This window comes from Helianthus annuus, chromosome 13 (genome assembly GCF_002127325.2).
Source record: "Helianthus annuus cultivar XRQ/B chromosome 13, HanXRQr2.0-SUNRISE, whole genome shotgun sequence".
Classification (NCBI taxonomy): domain Eukaryota; kingdom Viridiplantae; phylum Streptophyta; class Magnoliopsida; order Asterales; family Asteraceae; genus Helianthus; species Helianthus annuus.
Genome location: NC_035445.2, coordinates 106,821,710 through 106,834,490, shown reverse-complemented (window position 1 = coordinate 106,834,490; position 12,781 = coordinate 106,821,710). Strand labels below are relative to the sequence as shown.

Genomic DNA, 12,781 nt, shown 5'->3' with positions numbered 1-12,781 from the left:
TGTGTGCATTATTATTCAATTAGGTTAACAAGGCTAATCCATATTCTGTCCGTGTTAAATCTGCAATGTGAGTCATTCTCTTTTTATCAAATGTTTTACAATACTCCAAATTATTTTCAGAATTATAATTACAGTGATTAAGTTTATGTAATCACCAAATTACAGCCAGTATGTGGGGTATTGTGCACATTACTACTGTTTTAATCACATTAGGTGGGCGAACCTAAAATTAAGTGATATACGTCATTCATTGGGGCAGCCAATGGTGATATGACCACAGTCACAGATCCGGTCGAGTGACAAATACTGTGGGTAGTTGGTAGATATCAGAAACATATGTAAAAACTCTTAATACTGTAAATTATAATAAACGAGTCATTTTAGTAAACTGAATGATTCACTCAGTATTTCCCGCTGACAAAACCTTTTTCAAATATGTTTCAGGTGATCTATTGTAATTCAGGAAAAGTGCTGGGGAGCATTTCAAGCTTAAGAAAGTGGCTCATTATAAAATAGAGAAATATGTTTTCTAAAAATAAAGATTTATCAGTAAAATTATGTTATTGTAAATTACCGGGATTTTATCCCGAATTGTGAAATAGAATAATCGGGAAAAGTTTTTTTTTTAGCTTTACAACGATCCTGATGATAAACTTCCGCTGATAAACTCAATTAAATAAATATCACGGGATTTCTGTCCCGCGGCTCCTGAAACGGGTCAAACCGGGTCGGGGGCCGTGACAGAGAGAGAGAGAGAGAGAGAGAGAGAGAGAGAGAGAAAGAGAGGGTGATGGTGATGGTGAGGTGTAATTTAATTTTATATATTACATATCAAAAGTTAATGCATTAAAGACTTGTTTCTTGTACTCATGTGCATATAAGACTTGTACTTTATGTGTAAATGACCAAATTACCCTTATAGTTAACAGACTTGGTGGATGGTGTTATAAATTTGGACTCAAATGGTTAAGAAAAATGGTTATAGGGACTCATGGCGTTAAACATTTTGATTTTGGACTTAAGTGGTTAAAACCACTAAAACACAGGGACTCAAAAAGTAATTTACCCAAAAGAAAAAGAAACCTTATACATGAATGAGGTACAACACCATAAACTACAAAAAAGTTAAAAGTTTTATTTTTGTAAAATTTGAATAAACTATTATATATTATACTAGGTTAGAACCCCGTGTATTATACGGGTTGCACAAATGTAATTATATATAATAAATAATAAAAAAATACGTCTTTAAAAAAACTCGTATATTGCACGTGTTGAATAAAATATAATGTCATATGTTAACACAAATAGTGATCAAGATTTATCTTTTAAAAATGAACATTGATGTACTATTTACTTAATATAACATTTTACTTTGTTTTTTTTATTTTGCATAAATGTACTGTTATATAATAAATAATAAAAACATTTCATTAAAAAACTCGTATACTGAACGTGTTGAATAAAATATAATTTCATATGTTAACATATACAGTCGTCAAGATTTATCTTTTAAAATGAACTTTGATATACTATTTACTTATTATAACATTTTACTTTGTTTTTTATTTACTATTATGTTAAAATCACATGTATTACGTGGGGTTGAATCCCGTTGTTATGATACATTCAAATTATGTGGTACAATTATTTTAGTTAGTTTTTTTTACACCTTCATTCTTATTTGTTTATTTCATTCATAAAACATTCGTCTTAAATTTGTATTTTAGAGAGTTTACAGTATAGAAAGGTGGAGATTGATCCCCACGTTTTTATATATTTCATCAGTCTTATGAATTATACCGTAAAATCGAGAATTAAATTCTCTTTGAATGGAATATAGAATTGTTATATTTAAAAATAGTGTTCTTTCTACATGTTAATGCAATGTGCAATAAATGATGGGTTTAAACCAATTATAACAGTACGCCAACCATTATAATGATGCGTATAGAAACACTTACAATTTGATAGAAACATATGCCCGATCTAGAAAAATTATTTACTTCTAGTGAAAAAAAAACAATAATACAATTATTAAGTATATATCAAACGACAACCTTTGATTATCAATTCACCATAATTTCAATCACAGAACTTCAAAGTATATATATATATATATATATATATATATATATATATATATATATATATATATATATATATATAATGTAAGTATCTATAGAAAACTCACTTTAATTTAGAAAACCCGGGAAACTCAAAGCTCCCGATGTTTTTTTTTCTTGAAAAAATTTACACATGTTATATACATGTTTTTAAGGGTTTTGGGCAAAAAAAAAATCAAAAAAGCGCCGAGTAGACATTTAAAAAAAAATAAACAAGTTTTGGTGTAACACATGTTACAAATATGTTAGATGAATGTAACATGTGTTACACCAAAACTTGTTTATTTTTTTTTTTAAATATCTATTAGGCGCTTTTTTGATTTTTTTTGCCCAAAACGCTTAAAAACATGTATATAACATGTGTAAATTTTTTCAAGAAAAAAAAAACATCGGGAGCTTTGAGTTTCCTGGGTTTTCTAAATTAAAGTGGGTTTTCTATACATCTTTCCTATATATATATATATATATATATATATGCCAAAGATCCGTTAGGAACCACCCTTTATTGCGAGAACCAATGTGAACACAACCAAAAATACCTAAAAATAGCTAACAAACACATAATTTTTTTTAATATTTTTTATAAAAAACTCGCTACTTTTAGTAGCCAAAAAAAAATTTTTTTTTGCTACTAAAAGTAGCGATTTTAACTTAAAAAATAATAAAAAAAAAATTTTTTGTGTGCTTTTTTTATTTTTTTTTAGGTTTTTGGGGGTTTAGTTTTTAGCATTGGGGGGGAGGGGGGTTAGGTTTTTGGGGGGTGGGGGAGGGGGGTTTAGGTTTTTTTTTTTGGGGGGGGGGGGATTAGTTTTTTTAGGTTTTTGGGGGTTTTAGTTTTTAGCATTTAGCTTGTGGGGGGGGGGGTAGGGGTTTTTTTGTGGTGGGGTGGGGTGGGGGGTTTAGATTTTTTTGGGGGGGGGAGGGGTGGAGGTTAGGTTTTTTTAGGTTTTTCTAGCTATTTTAGGTTGTGTTCACATTGGTTCTCGTGGTTCTCGTAATAAAGGTGGTTCTCGCATGAACCTTACCCTATATATTATACATACATATATATATATATATATATATATATATATATATATATATATATATATATATATATATATCTATATATATATATATATATATATATATATATATATATATATATATATATATAGGGGGCTGCTAGAATGAGAACCACCCCGAGTTGTGAGAACCGCGAGAACTACACCCCACGGAGCGCCGTTCGCCATGATTTTTTTTACAAGTAAATGTGTGTATTATAAACACAGCCGTAAAAAATCATGGCGAACGGCGCTCCGTGGGGTGTAGTTTTTTACACCACAAGTTTGGTGTTTTTTAATTTTTTTTCTTTTTTCTTTTTTTTTCAACAAACTTGTGGTGTAAAAAACTACACCCCACGGAGCGCCGTTCGCCATGATTTTTTACGGCTGTGTTTATAATATACACATCTACTTGTAAAAAAAAAATCATGGCGAACGGCGCTCCGTGGGATGTAGTTCTCGCGGTTCTTACAACTCGAGGTGGTTCTCATTCTAGCGGCTCCCTATATATATATATATATATATATATATATATATATATATATATATATATATATATATATATATATATATATATATATATATGTATATATATATATATGTATATTAGGTGTGTAGAATAATGGCCAGGATTTGTTCACTCAATTCGCAAATACATTAGTGTTCACTCTAGAACCCCACCCTATATACATATACATATATATATATATATATATATATATATATATATATATATATATATATATAAATATAGGGTTAGGTTCATTAGTGAACAACCCCCTTGATTTTGAACACTAGTGAACTAATCCTAGTCCTTGATTATTAATACACAAGTGTATACACATGTGTAAATCAATGGCCAGGATTTGATGATGAAAATACACTAGTGTATTTTACGATTTGATGATGTAAATCAATGGCTAGAATTTGTTCACTCAGTTCACAAATACACTACTATTCACTCTAGAACCCCACCCTATATATATATAGGGAGCCGCTAAAATAGAAACCATCCTCAGTTGTAAGAACCGCGAGAACCACTCTCAACCAATCAAACTAAAGGGTATTTTAGTCATTTACTCCAAAAGTCTAATCTATGTTTTTTTCTGTCTCTTTAAACCTTCAGACCCATTATATCTCATTAAAATTCAAAACTCTCTCTTATTTTCATCTTTCTCTCTCTCTTGAAAATAAAACCTGCAACTACTCATCTCTCATCTTCAAGAAATCACTCATCCCTCTCTCTCTTTGAAAATCAAACTTGCAACTACTTATTTTCATCTCTCTCTATTGAAACCACTCATCTCTCATCTTCAGGAAACCATCTTCAAGACCGTGGTGGGGAGGTTTTAACGGTGGTGGTGGGTTTTGACGATGGTGGTGGTGGGTTTTGACGGCGGTGGTGGGTTACCGGTAACTCCCAAACATCACATCCACACCGGCGTCCCCTCATATGCACTCTCTTATATCTCATGTCGACGTTCTTCGAGGCAAAGGCAGAGTTGGCGGTGAATGATCGGTGAAGGGGTGGGTTGAAGGGATGGTTGTTGTGGCGAGTGTAACCACCTAACACCACTGTAAGCCGCCGTCAGAACCGGTCGTCCACTATAAGTCACCGTCAGAACCAGCCTTGCCGGAAAAGAGCGGTGGTCCTGGTGGTTTGGTAGGCTTTTGGCCTTTTTTTACTGGGTTTCTTTTTGATTTTGGGTATGCTGGGTTTCTTTTGATTTTGGGTATACTTTAGAGCTAAAGGGCTTAAACGGAGTAACACTGTGCAACATGTTTGTTTGTTTTTGGTGCTGGGTTTTTCCTTGATTTGGATATTCTTTATGAAATGGGTTTTGGGTGTTATGTTAGAGATGCTTTGTGTGCTTCTGTTGGTTGGCTTCAATGTCGCCTGTTTTTTACAGGTGACTGATTTTGCAAGCGGTGCCGATGGTGCCCTGTGGTGCCTCGTGGTGCTCGCTGGTGCCGGTGGTGCCCCGTTGTGCCGATCGAAAAGTTGTCGGATCAGGGAGTGAGTTCTTTTGTGTCGTTTGGTACTGATAATACGAAACTTTTTTCCCCGACAATTGATCTTGACGATGGCGTTCTTGGCAGTGATGATACAAAAAAAACGTATATTTTTTTGACGATGGCGCGGCAAGGATGGTGGAGGGTAGGTTTTTTGATCCTGCAACCCCACTTTGCAGCCTTTTGATTATCGCGAAATCTGAGCCAAACCCCTTTTTTTGGAGATACACATTGTTTTGATGTTGTTGGTTTTTTGTATTTTTTTCGTCAGTCGATGATGATAACAATCTATCTAAGACACCTACCGAGTTTGCGATTCTGGGTGCGTTCGTGTTGCGTAAAAAAGTTTTTGTTAAAAAAAATGTTAAACCGTAAACTTTTTAACGTAAAACGTAAACTTTTTAACGTAAAACGTAAAACGTAAAAAGTTTAACGTAAAACATAAACTTTTTTAAAGTAAAAACGTAAAACGAAAAAACGTAAAACGTAAAAAGTTTTACGTAAAACGTAAAAAGTTTAACGTAAATCGTAAAAAGTTTAACGTAAAACGTAAAAAGTTAAACCGTAAACTTTTTAACGTAAAACGTAAACCGTAAACTTTTTGACGTAAATCGTGAACTTTTTAACGTAAAACGTAAAAAGTTTAATGTAAAACGTAAATTTTTTTAACGTAAAAACGTAAAACGAAAAAATGTAAAACGTAAAAAGTTTTACGTAAAACGTAAAAAGTTTTACGTAAAACGTAAAAGGTAAAACGTAAAAAGTTTAGCGCAAAACGTAAAAATTTTAACGCCGCGTTAAAACGGGATGTAAAAACGACGCTTTAAAAAAACCACTTGAAAAAGCCGAGCGTAAAAAACGGCGTGAAAAAATGACGCGCCAAAAACGGCGCTTAAAAAAGCAGGGCGTAAAGACGGCGTGCAAAAAACCGGCGCGCAAAATATTTTGTTTTGTTAATAAATCTGAATTTAAAAATGATTTTTAATAAAAGAAATTATGTTTAAAAAATAAAAAGTAATATAATAAAACAAAAAAAGTAATAAAAAATAATAAAGACTAAAAGACAAAATAGAGTCATTTTACTAAATTACCCTTTTGAATTAAAATATTAAAAACATAATAAGACAAAAAGTATTTAATATTATTTTTAGTTACTTTTAATCTCATCCATTGATCTTGAAGATCTGATGGTTAGGAACTGATTCTCGCGGTTCTTACAACTGAAGATGGTTTTCATTTTAGCGGTTCCCTATATATATATATATATATATATACTCTCTTAATAAAAACAAACGTTTATGCTTATCTAAATTTTTGTTTAGAGTTATTTATAGAAAAACAAATATTTATACTTATCTAAGTTTTTGTATAAGATTTTTATTATCATTTACTGTGAACATAATAAAAACAAATGTTTATATTCTTATCTATTTTTTTGGTTTAAAATTATTATTTAATATGGTCATAATAAAAACAAACGTTTATCCTTATCTAAATATTTATTCTTATCTAATACTTTGTTTAAAATTATTATTATTATTTAATATGAGAGATAAACAGAAAAATAAGGTGAGAAAGCACCAGGGAGTGACACGTGTCCAAAGAAGATTTTCATTCATTAGTATAGGAAGATAATAATAGAGTAAACTCTTGTTAATGGTTAAATATTTATTTATTATCTACATAATACACGATATTGTTTCAATTTATTTTTTATCCATTGAATAGTTTAATATTTATGAATTAATTCTTTTCATATTAGTTTAAGAAATATTAATAATTTGTCATATTAGTTTAAGAGATATTAATAATTTATTAGATATTATAGATTTAGATATTAATAATATTATTAAAAGATTGAAGGAGAAAATATTATGTGACATTATTTAAAGTTATTTATTAATCTTAGATAAAGATAAGTGATATTTATATATTAGTTATTAATATTAAATAAATATATTAAATAAATATAAATAAAATTTATGATATTGAAGAACAGAATAACATTAACATTATTTGGAGTCTTTTATTATAAGTTAGATAATCCCGCCAACCTAGTGTTTAGCCCAATTATTACAATATGTTTACAACACACTAACCCGTTAACTCGTTTAGATAAAGGAGATGCATGGGGTCATATTCAGACTACGTGATTTAAAGTGTGTTGAGGTTAACGGTTGATAATTTCAACAACGAATAAATATACAAGTCATTTTGACTTCCAACAAGAACTAACAATTCTGCCAAGTGCCAACCTACCGATCAGAAAGTCTAATCATGACAACATCAAATGGTCATCGAGTTTAATATGTTCATCATTGTTGCTTGTAGGAGTGAACAACACCACTAATTGTGGTTGATAACGTATTCACAACCTTGATAGATATATTGACATTAAATGCTTTTAGTTGGCAAATAGAGGACCTGGTTCTTTAATACCATGATACAAAAAGAAGATAGAATAGAGTTTAATGTAGGGCTGAGAAATCGTGTTTTATTGGGTTTAATAGTTCTCTGTATAATACAAGTATTAAGGTATGTTTGGCATGGAGCTTTTAGAAGTTTTTAGTTTTAAGATTTTAAGAAAAAACTCCTAGTCAATAAAAAACCTTGTTTAGTTGAACCTCTAAAGATAATGAAGTTTTTAGTTATGTTTTTTAGTTATGTCAATTTGGTCATTTTATATATTTTATTAAAACCTTTAGCTACTTTGCCAAACACCTAAATATATCTAAAAGCTACAGCTACCAGCTTCCAGCCTACAGCCACCAGTCACCAGCTACTTTTGCCAAACATACCCTAAATATGAATACAACTCGTTTAAGTGTTTAACTACTTGATATCTCATTTCTATAACACAGTTTTATGTTTTCTATATCAAGAAAAAGAAATTATGGATTTTAACCTCATAATTTTATTTATTTTTAAAAAAGTAAAAAATCACATTGTGTATTTTTTCAATAAATAGGTCCAATCGTCTCTATATATATATAGATATCTAGGGAAAAGATCAAATAGGAAGTTAATTTTCGCTAGGAATGATAGGAAGCCATAGGATTATGACATGTGGCAAATTTTAAAATAAAGAGAAAGGGTATTTTAGTCAATCCAACTCCTTCTTCTTCCTTTTTCAAAACCCAGTAAATTTAAAAACCCACCATTTTCAAAACCCACCATCTTCAACTATTTCTTCACTTTCTATCTCAATAATCACTACATTATAGTGCGATTTTCATCACCAATCAATGATTCAGAACCCGATCAACGTGTTCTTCAGCTTTTTTTTTTTGAAGAAAACCCAGTTTAATTTCATAAAAAAATCTCGTTTTTTCCGGTGATTTTGGAGATAATCACTCGATTCGTTCGATTCGAGCGTTGATAAGTGTTTCTATCATTCAACATTTGTCAATTGATGAAGAAATCGGCTTCGATCCATGTAAGAAATTCTTTAATTTCATTTTCATGATCTGTGTTTTTGATTTAGTCATTGCGTTTTACGATCTTTGCGGGGGTCCGGGGGCGGCAGCCCCTGGCGGGGTCCAAGGGGTAGAGCCCCTGGCTGGGGTTGAGTCATTTTTAAGTGTTTTCTGGCCATTGCGTTTTACATATAAGACATTTCTTTGTGTTTTTGGTGCATTGCGTTTTAGGTAAAACACTTTTTTATGTGTTTTCAGTCCATTGCGTTTTAGAAAACAGACATTTTAAGTGTATTCTAGCCATTGCGTTTTACAAATAAGTCATTTCTTTGTGTTTTTGGTGCATTGCGTTTTAGGTAAAAACACATTTTTATGTGTTTTCTGGCTATTGCGTTTTACAAATAAGACATTTCTGTGTGTTTTCTGGCCATTGCGTTTTACAAATAAGTCATTTCTTTGTGTTTTTGGTGCATTGCGTTTTAGAAAAATGTCATTTTTTAGGTTTTTTTTTCATTGCGTTTTATGTAACTGGTGGTTTTTCTATTGCGTTTTACGCAACTGGGTTTAAATTTTTTTTTTTAAAATATAGCAATAGTATACTCGTTTTAAAGATAAAAAAACGCTCGTTTTTTTTGTGCAATTTTTATAAAAAATAATGTCGTATGAAAGAGTTATTAACGTTTAAAAAATGGGGGAGAATTGGAGGAGAGAGAAACTATTGGCTTGAATTGACTAGAATGCCCTTGAACAAACTCACGCGCCTCTTTTCTTCCTTTTAATTTCCCTGATTTAATTTTAGCCATTGATTAACTTAATGGATGGTCAAAATCACTTCCTATCCTTTCTAGCCAAATAAACTTTCTATTGTATCTTCAACTTAGATATCTATTCCCGTCCCTAGTTTAATATTTCAAAACCCATAAATTTTATATTACCTTTAGAATTCTAATTCTGTTTTATTTTACCGCATTAAATATATCCTCCCCAAATAATTCCTTAATTAATTTAAAAAAAAATAGGTGACTTATTAATGTCTTCTTTTTTATATCTTCATATTTGTCAGAAAATCTTTGATTTTTATTCATTCGTCTCCTCTATCTCTCTCTCTCTCCTTCAAACCCAAATTTCATTATTTTATAAAACCTTTTATCCAAAGTTTACCACATGGGTACAAAAGGGTTCCACTTTTAAAAATAAAAATCCAGAAAGGTGAAACAAAACAACATGCCAACAGTTTGGTTTCTTTCTTTAAGGAAATCCCTCCACTGCAGATCCGACCCATCACAAGTCCATAACCCGAAAACCAAGAACCAGTTGACCACAATCCTGACCCGGAAACCCGGCCGGTCGGGTTGTTCAAGATCCATTGCAACCATCAAAGATGTCATCAATGGTGGTGCTAGTAAAGGTGTGCAGTTAGAAAAACCGGTTAGTTGCAGCCCAAGATCCATTGGAAGCAGTGAGTATGTTAACCCGATAGCCCATGAAGTTGTTGTTAGTGATTCAAAGTGTGAACTTAAAATAACTGGATTTAGTGGTGGGGGTGGGGGTGATGGTTGGGTGGGTAGTTTAGTGCCCGGTACACCGGGTCCGGACCCGGTGCATGGTGTCAAGAATAAGTTGACCGGAAACAATGGGGTCCCTCAAAAGGTTGTTAGAGGTGGTGGTGTGGCGGTGACGGTCACGTGCCATAAGTGTGGCAAGCAGTTTGGGAAGTGGGAGAATCTTGAAGACCATCATCTGTCAAAGCATGCTGGTAAATTTCTATGTTTTTTTCAGTGGTGTAAACGAGGCGAACTCGAGTCGGTCAGCTTGTTTAATTTGTTAAGTGAAGCTTGGGCTCGGTTATGCTTGGCTCGGTTTCACGGTTCGAGCTTTTAGCGAGCTGGTTTTGAATAGTTCACAAGTGGCTTGGCTCGTTCACACCCCAGTTAAACAAGTGGCTTGGCTTGTTTACACCCTATTAATACGTTTGTTTTTTCAATTTACCAATATTCGTTCTTTACTAGTTTTTTTTTTTTTGTCTCGCGTTGTGGCGAAACTGAGCAAGTAGTAATGTAAAACAAACGTGATTTGAAAATAAAGAATGTTGTTTAGAAAGTCAAACCATTATAACGGTTTAATTTATTTTCGTATCGTTTTATGATACCAAATAAATACTTTATTCAAAGTACAACTTCGTTTTTAACAAAACTTATAACAGAATGTCGGGAAAGAATTAAACAAAACTACGTACTTAAGTTTTTAGAAAAAAAGTTATATACGTAAATTATTTAAGAAGTATAAAATTAATCGATAAATTAAAATATTTTCAAAAAAAGAATTATTAAAAAACGGCATAGGAAATATGTGGTTTTAAAAAAGGGAAAAAATAAAAAATGTGTTATTAAAAGTAAATATAATAATAAACTATTATAATATATTAAATTAAAAAAACAAAAAACAATATATTATTATAAAAATAAAGTTACTATTTTTTTTTTTGATTTAGAAAAGATTACGGCAATATCATTCCACACGAAAAAGGGCAATTACAAAGCAATGGCAGGTAGTCGGGCAACAACATTTATATAATTATATAATGCTGTCCAAACTACGTGATGTTCATTTTAAAACAAGTCTTCTAACAATAATCTTGTTATTTTTGGCAGTCACTGAACTTATAGAGGGTGATTCATCAAGAAAGATTGTAGAAATAATCTGTCGATCAGGCTGGTTAAAGCCCGATAACAATACGGGTCGAGTCGAGAAGGTTTTTAAAGTACACAGTATGCAAAAGACACTAGCGCAGTTCGAAGAATACAGAGAATCCGTGAAAACAAAAGCCAGCAAACTACCAAAGAAGCACCCTCGTTGTCTAGCCGATGGGAATGAGCTTTTGCGATTTTATGGCACCACGATCGCATGTTCTCTTGGCATGAATGGTGAATCTAGTTTATGTGTTTCGGACAAATGTTGTGTTTGTCGGATTATAAGACAAGGGTTTTCCACTAATAGGGAGTTCAAGGGTGGCATTGGTGTTTTCACAACTTCAACTAGCGCTCGGGCTTTTGAATCCATAGAAGTGAGTGATAACGGGCTGGATACACGAAAGGCGTTGATGGTGTGCAGAGTGATTGCGGGTCGGGTGCATAGGCCATTAGAGAACATTCAAGAGATAACCGGGCAGACGGGTTTTGACTCGTTGGCTGGGAAAATCGGGCTTCATTCGAATATTGAAGATCTTTATTTGCTTAGTCCTAAAGCTCTTCTACCTTGCTTTGTGGTAATATGTAAACTCTAGATATATGACATTTGAATGGTTTTGTTTTTTTGGGTAAAGTTCATCATTAAGGATTTCTTTAGATAGAATTTGATATTTTATCTTCGTGTTCGTACGTTAAGAGAATATCTATAACTCATATGGAGAGAACCAAAATAGTCACGTTTTGAGTTTATCAACTAATATGTTTGATAAACATGCCAGGTTTGACCTGTTAAATAAATGAGTCATGTTCAAGTTGTCTCAAAATTAAACAATTGACCTATGTGACGTTATTATAAAAATATAAAAAATATATATTTTTTTATAAATCCAACTTGTCAACCCTTTTAATTTGTTTGCAACCCGTTTGGACCTGTCAAGCCGTTTGACACGTTTATACTGCCTCAAACCGGCTCCTAACCTATTTCATGAACAAATCATTTCATTACAAGAAAGACAAAATCCTGTTTTGGACCGGACTGAACCGAAAATGAAACTTTTTTCATACCATCGTCCTGTCACAGTCCGCGTCCGAATGAATATAGTTTTTATTCGGTTTGCCAAATTCAAATATTAGCTAACAATTCTGACCTGGAAGAATCTAAGCACCTGGCGTGTGATTTCTACATCATGCAGCGAAATTTGTATGTTATTTAGGATGTCGACAAGTTCATTTATATAATTGTGTACCCAAATAAAACAAGTGGTACTAGACAACAAACAATAGTACATGTTACCAAATAAGCAATCTAGTGCAGTAACTTTTTTTTCTTTGTCCAATTTGCTGTCTAAATAGAAATGAGACTAGAGCATCTATACAACAACAACCGTACCCAGCATATCCCACCAATAGCAGAGCTAGAGGTAGGGTCAAGGGATGGTGAGATGTAGGCAAACCTTAACTCTATCCCTTGGGGGTAGAGAGACTGCTTCCAGAAA

The 12,781-nt window shown here is 32.3% G+C and overlaps 1 protein-coding gene across 1 annotated transcript; it reads left to right on the top strand.

Annotated features, from left to right (window-relative positions):
- Window positions 1–9,678: 9,678 nt before the first annotated feature.
- Window positions 9,679–11,959, top strand: LOC110898920. Its single transcript, XM_022145769.2, has 2 exons — window positions 9,679–10,354; window positions 11,250–11,959. Exons 1-2 carry the CDS (start codon window positions 9,823–9,825, stop codon window positions 11,879–11,881), a joined length of 1,164 nt encoding a protein of 387 aa, XP_022001461.1. The 5' UTR covers window positions 9,679–9,822; the 3' UTR covers window positions 11,882–11,959.
- Window positions 11,960–12,781: the final 822 nt, after the last annotated feature.

Bases quoted from the DNA above. Each gene is read 5' to 3' on its own strand.
- LOC110898920 (XM_022145769.2), top strand. From the start codon at position 9,823: ATGCCAACAGTTTGGTTTCTTTCTTTAAGGAAATCCCTCCACTGCAGA. The intron at 10,355-11,249 runs GTAAATTTCTAT...TATTTTTGGCAG, and splicing joins TCATCTGTCAAAGCATGCTG to TCACTGAACTTATAGAGGGT.